General features: G+C 41.7%; 1 protein-coding gene across 1 annotated transcript; it reads right to left on the bottom strand.

Moving 5' to 3' along the window:
- Positions 1-1,013: 1,013 nt before the first annotated feature.
- Positions 1,014-10,986, bottom strand: LOC129697083 (ribonucleoside-diphosphate reductase subunit M2). Its single transcript, XM_055635301.1, has 10 exons — positions 10,603-10,986; positions 10,389-10,457; positions 9,715-9,867; positions 6,593-6,709; positions 6,370-6,503; positions 6,194-6,288; positions 5,059-5,192; positions 4,445-4,549; positions 4,188-4,301; positions 1,014-1,595 (listed from the first exon to the last, which is right to left on the bottom strand). Exons 1-10 carry the CDS (start codon positions 10,693-10,695, stop codon positions 1,443-1,445), a joined length of 1,167 nt encoding a protein of 388 aa, XP_055491276.1. The 5' UTR covers positions 10,696-10,986; the 3' UTR covers positions 1,014-1,442.
- Between the last annotated feature and the right edge of the window lie 2,946 nt (positions 10,987-13,932).

Genomic DNA, 13,932 nt, shown 5'->3' with positions numbered 1-13,932 from the left:
AAGGTGAGCAGAAACAAATCGACTTCAAAGTCCAGGGCTCAATTCTGACATGGTGCTGGCAACGTGGAGTTGGCTTAAAAAAGACAAAGTGCTGGGGTAACTTAGTGGGTCAGGCAGCATCTCTGAAGATCATGGATAGGCAACATTTTGGGGTCAAGAGACTCCTGCAATGACATGTCCCTGTTAAGTTTGCATGGTTTCCCTGTGATCACATCAGCTTGCTTTGGATGCTGGAGCTTCTGCCAATACCCACCCCCCCCCAAAAAAAACAACATGCTAGCTGGCAGATTGATTGCTGTAAATTGAGAGCAAATGGATAGCAGATAGTTTGATGGACGGGGTGTTAATTGGTACGATTTGATGAAACCAGTTGCTGGAAAATAAGTATTCGATCAAGAATTGTTCAAATGTTGGCAAACTCATTTGACTAAACTGGTGGTAATTAAAATAGCTTGTCTTCCTTACACCTACCATGATCACATCAGCCATAGTATCAGTTTAGTTTCCTTATTGGGGAAGTCCAGGACAAGGGGTCACAGTTTAAGGATAAGGGGGAAATCCTTTAGGACCGAGATGAGAAAACCATTTTTCCATGGAGAGTGGTGAATCTCTGGAACTCTCTGCCACAGAAGGCAGTTGAGGCCAGTTCATTGGTTATATTTAAGAGGGAGTTAGATGTGGCCCTTGTGGCAAAAGGGATCAGGGGGTATGGAGAGAAGGCAGGTACAGGATACTGAGTTGGATGATCAGCCATGATCATATTGAATGGCGGTGCAGGCTCGAAGGGGCGAATGGCCTACTCCTGCACCTATTTTCTATTGGTAACAAAGAAAAGGTGTGTACAAAAATGTAAAGATGGCTCTAGTCACCCCAGTGAGGTGCAGCACCTCTATAAAATCGCAGTACTCTGCCACATTGTTAAATGCTATTGTACCAACTCACCTCAGTGCTGATTCACTGCAGCACTCAACACCCACTGAAAAAAAAAAGCTGTTCAAATGCAAGGCACCAAATGTAAATGTTTGAAACTTTATTTAGAAAGTGCATTTTGATTAAAATATTTACATATTAAAACCCACTGAAAACTGCTATGAACAAAACAGTGGCTAAAGCCAATTAGGCTCCTTTATAGAATGCTCGACTGCACAAACCCTCATTCAAGTGTTTCTACAACAAAATGACATCCACCCTCTGTTGCCGAGTGCTGTAAACTATGTAATTATACATTTACACTTGAAGTAACATGTAGATCTTCTATTGCTTTCAAAATCCTACAATGTGCAATCTCCACCAACTCCAAATTTTGGAATTAGTCGGCACGCAACCTTGTGCCCAAACCGGGTTATTATCAATGCAAACTGAAAAGTCAGTGATGTGTGGAACTAACACGTCAGCTTTTTAAATCCTATTTTGCCATCCGACTGCAAATCTTCGCCATCCTTTCAAAACTCGGCATCCAGTGAGAAAGAATTGTCAGCACTCTTGGCCATCACACCCATCCTCTGATACTCTCCAACTCGCTTTTCAAAAAAATTAGTTTTGCCTTCTAATGAAATGTTCTCCATAAAGTCAAACGGATTCTCAGCTTTATAGATCTAGAAATAAATAGTTAACACTTGGTTAATTTAGCATTAAGGATTCAATAATATATTGTATATTGCAAAGAGACACTAAAGTACTTCATACAGTGCAGGTCTCCTTATTTCAGGAAAGCTGTCAATATATTACAAGCTTCACGATACTGAAGGACACATTGTTTCACAAGGATCGATCGATCAGAATAGCAGGATATATACGGGGAAAAATAGATCTAGATTCTTGTGTCCTATATTCGGTGAGGTATTGACAGGGTCGATGTGGACAAATGCGTCTTGTGGGAGAACCCTGAACCGATGGATCACCAAAAATAAACACGGTGAAACTCATGGAATTTCAATCAGATCAGCCACAATCCTATTAAAGCGGCAAAATAAACATAGAAATTGAAATTAGGTGCAGGAGTAGGCCATTCGGCCCTTCGAGCCTGCACCGCAGGCTCGAATAAGTTTGATGCGAGACACTTATTAACACGACTCAAAATTAGTGGTTGCCCGGATGCCAATGGCAATCTACAGTCCCGCCGGGCAACCTAAAAGCCATGCCATTTTGCCCGGCTTGGCAAGCACCCGGGACACCTATCGTTTAATTCTGAGCAGGCCCCCTCTCTATCTCTATCTCTCTCCGTCTCCGCCCGCTATCTGTGTCTCGGCTCTGCACGGCCGGCTGCCTTATACATGCGCACTGCCACGGCCTGCACATCCTCCCCCTGCACATGTGCACAACCACGGCCAGCACATCATCGGCCGTGGTTGTGTGCATGTGCGACCCTGCACAGGCGCACTGCCACGGCAACTGGTCGGCGTCGGCCACTTTCTCCCTCCCTTTGCATTGTGGAAGATCTGGCCGCCATTGCTGTCTTGGTCGGTGAAAACCAACGCAGAATCACCCTGGAGCCAAAGGAATTCCCTGGAGTAACTCTCGCTTCTTGGTTTCCTGGTCCGCCAAAAATATTCGCAAGAATTGAATTGCCCTATCTGGGACACATGACAATAAAACTCTTGACTCTTGACTTGGACATAAGCAAAACAGGATTCTTGGGGGAAAAAAAGAGCTACCTTAAATTTAGTAGGGTACCTGTGGTAGGGTGAAGACTATTCCATGTTTTAATTGTGCGGGGGAACTCCATGGAAAAGCCAGCATCTCTGGATAGAAGGCCCTTCGGCCCACGCCGACCATCGATCACCCATACTCTAGTTCTATCCCACACATCAGTGACGTATGTCAAGAGTCAAGAGTGTTTTATTCTCTCATGTCCCAGTTAGAACAATGAAATCCTTACTTGCAGCAGCACAACAGAATTTGTAAACATAGTACTCTGTAAACAATGTTATAAACGAGAAAACAAAACTCCCTACAGACAGCACCCATATTCAGGATCAATTCCGGTCTCTGGCAATTTTAGGCAGCAACTTTATGGCCAATGTACTGACCCATAGCCTTGAACTGAATTAAAACATACAGTAGCTGTAATGGGGGACATAGCGTCACTTAGAGATTTAAGACTGAAAATTGAGTATTTTTCTTTAGTAACCAAAGTTATCGGCATATAATTTTGTGTGTTGGAAAATAAAATAGTGGCACAGCGGGTGGACTTGCTGCCTCACACACCAGAGATCTGTGTTCGATCCTGTCCTCGGGCACTGTCTGTGTTGAATTCGCACATTCTCCCTGCAAGCGTGTGGGTTTACTCCCACATCCCAAAGATGCATTGGCGTTGTACGTTAACTTGTCTCTGTAAAATTGCCCCTAATGTGTAGGGAGTGGGTGAGGAAAGTAGGATAACAGAATGGGTGGTAGACAAAAATGCTGGAAAAACGCAGCAGGTGAGGCAGCAGCTATGGAGCGAAGGAAATAGGCAACTTTTCGGGTCGAGACCTTTCTGGGACTGATGCGAGGGAGGCCGCAAGTAGGAAGGAAGAGGCGGAGACAGTGGGCTGAGGGAGACCTGGGAAGCGAAGGAGAAAGCAGGGGACTACCTGAAATTGGAGGTCAATGTTCATACCACTGGGGTGTAAACTACCCATGCAAAATATGAGGTGCTGTTCCTCCAATTTGAGGTGGGCCTCTCTGGAGGAGGCCCAGGACAGAAAGGTCAGATTCTGAATGGGAGGGAGAGTTGAAATGCTGAGCCACCGGGAGATCAGGTTGGTTATTGTGAACTGAGTGGCAGCGAAGCGATCGCCAAGCCTGCGCTTGGTCTCACCGAGGTTGATCACACACTGAATAACCACATCTTTGTTTGGAAGTGGAAAGAGATAATACAAATTGCATTCATTGCAACGTGTAAAAAGAGATGAGATTCTGTATTGTAATTTTGCTGCATGTCATTGTGGTATATATCATGTCTTGATTGGTGAATGTTTAGTTTGCGTCTTTATTTGAAGCAGAAATAATGTGAATGCTTCATTGACCATAATTCCAACTGATAACTACGCACTTTGTTCGAGCACATTATTGCACACGTCATGCCAGCCGTCTTAAATGACCACATAAACTATCATTTGGCAACCTAAAAAGCTGCCGAGGTTGCCCAGCTGGCAACAGGGGAAAAAAAGTTAAGTGAGAGCCCTTATGTTTGTATATCATACCTTATTGAATCCCAGTTCCAACATCAATCGGTCAGCTACAAATTCAATGTAACGTTTCATTAAGATGCAGTTCATTCCAATCAGGTTCACTGGCAGAGAATCAGTCAGAAACTCCTGAAATGCAAAGTTTATTTTAAATTCCTTATTTTTAGTTGGTGAAAGATGGAAAATAATACTCAATACCTTGTGCTGTGTAGATTACAGGCACCAAGCAGTACCCTTTCATACAATTTAAAAAAATATATTAAAAAAATTACCTGTTCTATATTAACAGCATCCTGAATGATCCCTCGTACCTTCTCCTCTGAAGGTTTTTGTACCAAGTGTTTGAACATCAAGCAGGCAAAATCGCAGTGCAGACCCTGGAACAAACATCACAGTAGCACATTAAGTCTGGCAGAAATTTTATTTAGATCAGAATGGCACTACTGTATGTAATGAGTTTGCCAATAGAAGTGTACTGCAGAAACCAATCTAACAAAATTGGTCAAACAAATGTAATAAATTCAACTACACATCTAACTTTTCTAGCCTCAAAGCTATTTTAACCTTTCAACTGGATGACTCCCATGGTTAGATTTTAAAAAAGAAATTAATAAACATGGATCCTTTTTCAGATATTTTACTTAATTGATTATTAGCAAACAAGAAATTGCACTACAAGCACAATGCTAAATTTCTACTTTTGCTATAAAGTGGAAAATTTCAAGAACTCCTGCTCCTTTAAAGAAGAAAAAGCAAGCAAAAACTATTGCTTTCAGCAGGAAAGTGGAATACTGGAAATTAAAGCGAGAAAGTTAAAAAACCAATATCATTTATTTTAAAGAGGCTTTGAATCAAATCCACAACCCGGGCAGCTTGATTATCATACCTCATCTCTGCTGATCAGCTCATTGGAGAAAGTCAACCCAGGCATTAAACCTCGCTTCTTCAACCAGAAAATAGCAGCAAATGATCCAGAGAAGAAGATTCCTTCAACAGCAGCAAACGCTACAATCCTCTCACCTGGTAAATTCAAGAATTTAACATATTCAAATGTGTTTAAGCTGTGAATGCAACTTTGTATTTTAAAATACAAGCAGCTTAAATTTTTAATTTTTTTAAAAAAATAATTAAAAGGCTTTTATTTATGCAGATCCCATCACACAAGTTTATCCCCAAGGCCTGGAATTTCCACGCTTCAGCTCACTTAGATTTGAGGGAAGACCCAGTGACAAAGCATCTGATGGCTCTGACCCCGCTTGTCAAATTTCCTGCAGAGTGCAGGAATTTCCTGTTGTAAATCCAATCTCAGGGTGGAACCCAAAATCAGCCCAACCATTAATCCTCTGAAAGCTGCCCCAGCGACATCACATAGACTTGAATTGTTTTCCCTGGAACATGGGAGATGGAGGGGAGACCTACTCAAAATTGAGGCGTAGATCGCCAACCACCACTTGAGACACAAGTTGTGGTGCTAAAATCCTAAACTAACAGCAAAACATTTGTATTGATTAGACAATTCAAACAGCTTTATCCACCATTGTCACTGGGGCCAAAAGTGAAGTATTCTAATTCACAAGGGTAATTAAAGGATAAAGTGGGCAGCAGTGCAACAAGTATGTAGGAAGAGGAGGAATTTCTTTAGTCAGAGGGTGGTGAATCTGGAATTCATAGCCATATGAATTTGTGGTGGCCAAGTCGATAGATATTTTTACGGCAGAGATAGATTGATTCTTGATTAGCAAGGGTGTCAGGGGTTATGGGGAGAAGGTGGCTAGGAGGGAAAGATAGATCAGCCATAATTGAATGGCAGAGTAGATTTTAATGGGCCAAATGGCCCAATTCTGCTCCTAACATAGATTGTTATGCGATATTTCTAAAATGTCCAGTGACTTTGTCATTTCAGGTATTTCCTGGATTAACTGCATGGAGTAAGAATGCACTGCGGTTACATTGGATGTGACGTTATTGTTAGAACTAATTTTCTTTAAAATACCCACTTTCAATAGTAAGTCACTACTCACCAAATGTTGCTTGCTGGTCACCAATCCAACGCAGGGCCCAGTCAGCCTTTTTCTTCACACAGGACAAAGTCTCAATTGCATTGAACAAATATTCTCTGTGAAGGAGAATGGATAATTCATAAGCATGAATGCAGAGAAAAGTCAATAATCTGAGGCTGCCATGAGACTTTAATTACCTCTCATTAGAATCCTTAATGTAAGTGTCAATTAGAAGACTGTACATTTCAGAGTGAATATTTTCCATTGCAATTTGGAATCCATAAAAGCAACGAGCCTCTGTTATTTGAACTTCTTGACTGAAGCGCTCAACCTTTGGACCAATGAAAGCAAGATCAGCAAATAATCCAAGAAAAAAAAAATCGTGACTTTAATATTCCAGTTAAAAACAATACATCTTACCAAGTTCTCATTAACAATACCATCACTGGCTGCAAAAAATGCCAAGACGTGAGAAATGAAGTATCGCTCCTCTGACTTCAAGGACTCCCAGTGCTCGAGATCTTTTGAGAGATCAACCTACAAAAGCAATTCATAGCTATTAATACCCAGGACAGTCACAAAATTCAACAATAAAACCTTAGGTTGTAACTTCAGAGCAACGCAAAAAAAAAGATACAGAACGACAAGACACAAAAATCTTCACTTTGTTACTGGTGAAATGTGAACATGGGATGGAGGAAAAGGCTAGGTAGTCTGGCATTTGAAAACATGTCTTAAAATTAAGTATCTAAAATTATAGTTTCATTCAGATATTAATAGACAACAAGGTTATGAGGTTCGAAGGTGATCAGAAATAGTCAATTGGCCAAGAATGGGTAGGTTCATAAAGAAAGCAAGAGACAAAACATAATGCATTTATCATGCATTTGTTTTGGGGTAAGAAGGAAAAATCAAGAAAGATAATGGAACTGTATAGTCAAGAGTTTTGTCTATAGAGATAACTCAATGTAATCAACAATGAGGACCAACAACATCAATTGTTCAGCTGTGAAGCTTAATGACATATGGTGAACAAGAACAACCAAGCTAGAAAGATGAATTCATGACATGCAACTTGTCACCATGGGGGGGGAAAGATTCAGCTCTTCATTATGGAAGCAAAAGGGTTAGATTCCAAAAGATATGCTAATAAAAAAAATTCAGGTGTCATTAAACTGTGCACACTTATTTGGGAATAGGAGATAAGAGCTCAACGTCAAAGCTTTTTCCACCTCAATTTTCAGCTCTACGTACACAACTGATGAAAGGCCAGAACTCAAGGCATAGGAAGGTTTTTAAACACACGAGTCAGTCATGGTAGAAGTTAGCATTCAACCCCAATGTTATTTTAGAAACTAAACCACCGCCCAAGTTTTTGCAGTCCAGGAATAAAGGGAATGATCATTTTTCATGCATTCCCTATTTGAAAAAGGTTAGCACCAGCTAAGTGTAAAGGGTCGTTAATGGTAACTAATGTCTAAGGTTGCAAGTGGAATGGAGATAATGCGATTGAAAACAATCAGAAATGCCAAAAATCTGAAAACAAAACGTTGAAATACTCATGAAACTGTAGCATCTTAAGTAAAAAAAAATACAAACTGTTGGGGGAATTCTGGGTCAGTCAACATTGGTGAAAAGAAAGTTAGATGTTTCAGATCATGTCCCCTTTTCAGACAATGAAGAATGCAGTGTTAGGCAGTATATGAGGGAATGTTGAATATTTCCAGCAATTGCAAAGTTTTGTATCCTAGTTCCAACAATGTCACTCATTCATTGCCTCCACCATTAATTTTATTTCCATCGCTTCCAGGCAGAACTGATGTAATAAATAAACCCTCACTGTCACTCTCAGGCAGGTGCACTGTTAAGACCCTTAACTCCCCCCCAAAACATTTATTTATTTCTGATGGAAGATTACTGACTTGTGCTACTAGGTTTTTACTTCCATGAATGCAACCCGCAAGATATTACGGCTTCAGCATGTAGATAGAAACAAGCACAGGTTTTCAGTACATGGATGCCAGTGTGAGCCTTCTTTATTTCACTAAAGTACGCTGTGCATACTCACCCATATTCACGAGACTGATAAGACATAGAATATATCACGACACAAACCATACCAATATAGTACTGTTCTTAAAGTTACAGTGACCATTATATACACTACTCTCCCCTTAAATAGTAAAATAACGTAAATTAGACAAAGGATAATTTTATTAATTTAATCTGACGGTTGGTTTACACACTCCTGAGTGGTTTAGGGGGAAGTGTCAGGTTGTGGCTTTAAAGGAGAGTCAAGTTCAGGATCATTTACCTTTGACTTTCTTTGGAGATTCTGCCCTTGCATCTGAACTTGGAATAATACCAAAGTCTGACAGGTCTGCTTCTTCGTCTGCTTTGCTCTTGTACAAGTTCATCCCTTGCTGGGATCATATGCTTTATGTGCACACTTCTAACATGTCCTCTAATTTCTACCAAATACCACCTAGTACCACACACTTCAACTACTGTTCCAACCTCCCATGTGTTTGCTTTGTAAGGGGGGCTGAGAACACAAACCTGATCATGTGTATTGAACCTACGTTCTTCTTGACTTCCACCATAACGTTTCTGATCATTGTTTGCGTTCAACTTTAGATGGGTTAGGTAGAACCAAACGCAGTCTAGCTCCGAGCCTTCTTTTCATGCGTTCAGCTGGCATATACCCTGTGGTAGATTGTGGCGTGGTACGATATTTCAGTAGCTAGCCGCTGTGACGTACTGAATTACCCTAGTACTCTTGCCATTTTCAGTTTAGCACAATTTTCATGTATGGAAAAAAGGATTCTCTCACAAATTGAATTATTGGACAGCATTAGTCTCCTGTGCATTTTAAGGATACGTCTAAACTACGCCATAAAACGGATTGCAACATCTACCCCTCACTCTAGCTTTCTGCTATTTGAAAATGTTACACGTCTGATGGTTCAGTTATTATCTGGGAGAACAGTGACAGGGGTCCAGGATAGTTAGCGTCTGTTGAAAAATATTTGCTGTTTTCCAATACTTATGATGAACAATTAAACATGTACTCAAGTTAAACCGGTTATTAATAGGGAAACGTGGACCAGCCGGATTAAAACATTTCCAGCATAATTTTTGTATATGAAAAATGCATTCTCCTGCGAATTTATTTTTTTCAGCAGTAGATTATTCTAGCTCCCATCGACGTCTCCTGTATATTTTAAGGATAAGTTTAAACTGCGCGCCATAAACAGGGTTGCAACACCCACCCCTCCCTTTTCCATTCTTGCACAACTCGATGAGCATAGAAACTAAAACAGAAGATAAATATTCAATGAACTCCAGACGCCTCCTCCCGGCTTGTTGGGCACAATACAGGTATAAAATACAGCTGTTCATTAATCGGAGAACAATGGGTCCGCTATAGAGCGCAGGTCCCAAAACACTTAAGGGCTGTTCTAATTTCAAAGTCCAGAAAGTAATGAATATCAGACAAATTTAAACGTTGTAATGAAAAATATTAGCTGTTAGGAAGCTACCTCCTCTGCCGTCCAGAAAGATGCTTCAGCTTTCTTGTACATCCGCCAGACATCGTGATATTGTATGGGGAAGATGACAAAACGGCGCGGATTTTCCCTCAGAAGCGGCTCGTCCTGTAACCTTGATGAGTCGCTGCTTTTTCCAGGCTTGGCCTGTAAATAAAAAATGCACGGTCAAACACATAATCACCTTTTAAAAAGCACAGCTCATTACTGCGGAATTCGGAGGGGGGGGGGGGGGGGGGGAAGTAAGAAGAAGAAGAGAAGCAAACATTTGGCGCCAATCCTCAAAGAACGCAATTTAAAAAAAAAGAATTTTAGGACGTTTAAAACTTTCAAAGATAGGGTATTGCGCAAATACACTAAAGTGAAGCGAAACGCTTTCCTTGCAGTTTGCAATAACCCCGGAGAGCTGTCGAGCGAGGTTTGGCGCCACAATCTCACCGCGCTCTCCGGCAGCGGGAAGCCGGTAGACAACCCCTCAAAGACACAAAATGCTGAAGTAACTTAGCGGAACAAACAGGAATAGGTGATGTTTCGGGTCGACACCATTTAGACTGAGAGTCGGGGAAAACGGTAACGAAAGATATACAGTACTTAGGACAAATGAATGGAAGATATACATAAAGCAACGATTAAAAAAAGCCCACATTCCCTCCACTGCATTTACTTACTTGGGCTTCGGCGAAGATGTTGCGGGCGGTTTTACTGGCCAGGACCCGGGTACTGCTTAAAGAAGGCGGCTTTAGAGAAAAGAGAACATAATTACGCCGCCGTTCAATCCTCCGATCGCGTTTGTTAAATAATGGAACAGCACCCGACTCACTTAAGACTAGCGAAGCGGGAGAATTTAAAAAGCAGTTTCGTTTCCTCCCCCCCATCACTTACCGTGTTTTCCTTGTCAATAAGAGACACGTCACTCATCTTAGTGAAGACCACATTCTCGTTCTTGGCAGCGAGAGGAGTGCGGGCGGGAAGCATTGTAATATCTAAAAAGGTTTATGAATTGGGACTATTAGCAGAACTATGAACAGGCTTCGGAGTAAAACGAGGGATGCAAAGTAGGGGAAACAATATAAAAGCAGTTAACTACTGTGATAAACTAGTGCGGGACCCTGCAAAGATTTGTCAGCAGCGGTAAAGTGCCGGTAGAGTTGAGGATGTAGCTGAGCTGCAGACGCCGGTAGAGTTGAGGATGTAACGGAGCTGGAGATGGAGATGCAGACACCGAGCCGCTGCCGCTGTTGGACTGAATGAATGAATGTTGGCGCCGCGTCTCCCTCAAATCCCGATCGGATTTGGCGCCTTCTCCGAGCCGCCCAATCAACAGCGGCGGAACCTCCCGGACTGTGACGCGCCGGGGTATTGCTGACCAATCAGCACCCGACAAAACCCTTCGCGGGAACTTCAATCTGTCACAACGCCCTCCCGCTCAGCTGGGTTTGAGCGCGGAGAGTCTGCGGGTGAAAGAACAGATGATCACCCGTTTGGCGGGAAACACTGATATTTAGCACATTTTTTACAATGGATTTTTTTCTTACCACCGTCGTAAGATCTTATATTATTTCTTAAGATGTGTACAGATCGGTGCTTACGCTTTTAAATTGCAAAACTTCATCCGAATGGTTCCCTTAAAACTTGCAAGTCATTACCGGTTTACCTACTGATTTTAAATTAAAGGGAAACACCATCGAAATTTGGCTTTTCACGATGACAATGCAATTTATTGTTTTGATTTAATATAAATCGTAATGTTCATTAAACGCTACCGAGAGTTTTAAACCATAAAATTGATGCAATGCAACAGTAAATCAGAACCGTTTGATATCTGCGAAAATTAACGTGTTCATGAACCAAGTTCTGACAGATTCGATCCTGCATTATTACGATTCCGTATATTCGCTGATCACAGAATGGGGTAAAATATGAACATCATGTATTTGAATACGCAATGAAAGCCTAAGACAACCGCATACGTAATGTAATGTATTTATTTACGTTAGTAATATACAAAGAAATACAATTACAATCAAACCGCGCACAGAAGTTAAAGATTTATCTACATCCAACTTGCAAATCCAAATTTTAATCAAACTTTCCCGCATAAATAAAATCACCATTCCCAATGGTGCTTACAGCACTCCTACAGGTCCGGAGCACCAAAATAACCGCATTTTCTCTGAAGCTACAATGCAAAGAAAATACAAAGCAGAGATAGCTATCTTGGGGCGTTGGGGAAATCAATAAAGTCAAAACAGGAGGAATGACGCCTCATATTTCGCTTGCAACCCAACAACATGAACATCGAATTCTTGAAACCTCATATTCCGTTTAAGTAGTTTATAACAGCATGAACATCGGATTCCTCAATTTTAGGTGGCCTACTAATCTCTCCCCCACTCCCCTTTAGCACCCTCTTTCTTCCTCTCCTTCCCCTGTGCCCCACATAGACTCACCATTTTCTCCCTCCAAGCCCTCCCTCTCCCTCCCCTACTGCTACTTTTCTCCCTCTAGCTTTGCAGTTCTTCAATCCTGTCACACACGTGTTTTAATCTCTGGTATTTTATCTAACCATCTATTAAAACCCCCTCGCCTGCATCCACCTATTATCCGATTATGCTTTATCCTGCCTCTCCCCTCTTCTAGCTTTCTTCTTCCCGTCTACAATCAGCCTAAAGAAGGGTCTCGACCCAAAACGTCAACTGTCCATGTTCTCCAGAGATGCTGCTTTACCTGCTGAGTTACTCCAGCACTTTGTGCCCTTTTATAGTGTTGGGAATTATCATCTTGTAAGAGACAAAAATGAACAAGGGTTCACATTTCTGAACAACTTCCAGTAATTTGTGCTGGACAGAATTTACATATCCTGCAACTAAATTAAAAAATAAACTAAATGAAAGAACTAAACGAACTGCAGACGCTGTAATCTTGAAAGAAACACAAACTGCTGGAGTAACTCACAAGGTCAGGCAGCATCAGCACCAGTCCACAAATCTGCCATAGGTAGAATTGGGGCAAGCGGGTGGTAGTTTGGGAAGAAGTGCATTCCTTCCATTATTTACACTGGCTTCTTGACATATGCTCCTGACATTTCTTGAAGCTAAGTTGCACGCCTTGAGCAGTCATTGGCTAGGAATTCCCAGGGATCAGTGAGGATGCTGCACTCCTATAAGGATGCTTTGAGGATGTTGTTGAGTTATTTCCACATATTAATCACATTATTGCAAATATTAATCACATTACTAGTGGGAAATCCAGTAGTCCTGCCACTAATTAAACATTCTGTTCAGCAGAACAGTATCTGGCCTGTGAAATCAGTGAACAGATTCGAGAGAGAAAAGTGGGCAGATTAATGTCAGGAACATTGTTCTTGGGGTTACCTGTGCCTGCAATGAATTAGTGTTAAGTTCACAGTAGATAGACACAAAACGCTGGAGTAACTCAGTGGGTCAGGCAGCATCTCTGGAGAAATGCTCCTGGTGATGGGTTGGGACATATCTGCCAACATTTGAAAATGAAAAATCTTACTCTGAGGTTGACGGAGTGCGAGCACAAAAAAGCGCTCGCCCATTACGGGTGGGGTCCTGGGGCCCGCCTTAGCTCCAAGCGTTTTTTAGTAGTGAAACAAGCTTTCTTTGACACATTCGTTTGATTCATTTAATTAAAGAAACAAAGTGAAATAGCATCAGGAGATATTGCTGACTTTACTAAACTAAAGAACTGAGGCGTCAGCTGCTCTACATCGGTGAGACCAAGCGTAGGCTTGGCGATCGCTTCGCCCAACACCTCCACTCGGTTCGCAATAACCAACCTGATCTGAGACCCTTCTTCAGGGGAGAAGGAAACTAGAGGTATGAAAAGGTACAGAACCAGTCAGAGCCAGCACCGATGACTCAGGAAAAGTGGAGCCCACAATGATCCTGTAATTTGTAGTTTGTAGATGTAGCTCAGAGGTGGGGGGGGGGGGGGGGGGGGGGGCGCAGGGAGGTTACGTTTTATAAACATACTAATCGTAGGCACCAATCTCTAATATTCTTAACATGATGGAGTAGGATGCTTTGAGTTTGTAAGCTCACTATTTAATGTCAAGCAACAAGGTATATGAGTTACAATTTTAAACGTTTATCTGTTGTTAAAATGTTGTGAATGCAATGTCACAAAGTCTGCTGGGATACTTGACCAACATTAAATGTTTGTGGTGGCCAAGAACTGAGGAGC

This window comes from Leucoraja erinacea, chromosome 5 (assembly GCF_028641065.1).
Source record: "Leucoraja erinacea ecotype New England chromosome 5, Leri_hhj_1, whole genome shotgun sequence".
Taxonomy (NCBI): domain Eukaryota; kingdom Metazoa; phylum Chordata; class Chondrichthyes; order Rajiformes; family Rajidae; genus Leucoraja; species Leucoraja erinaceus.
Note: the sequence above shows the minus strand (reverse complement) of the source record. Positions and strands in the feature narration are given on the sequence as shown.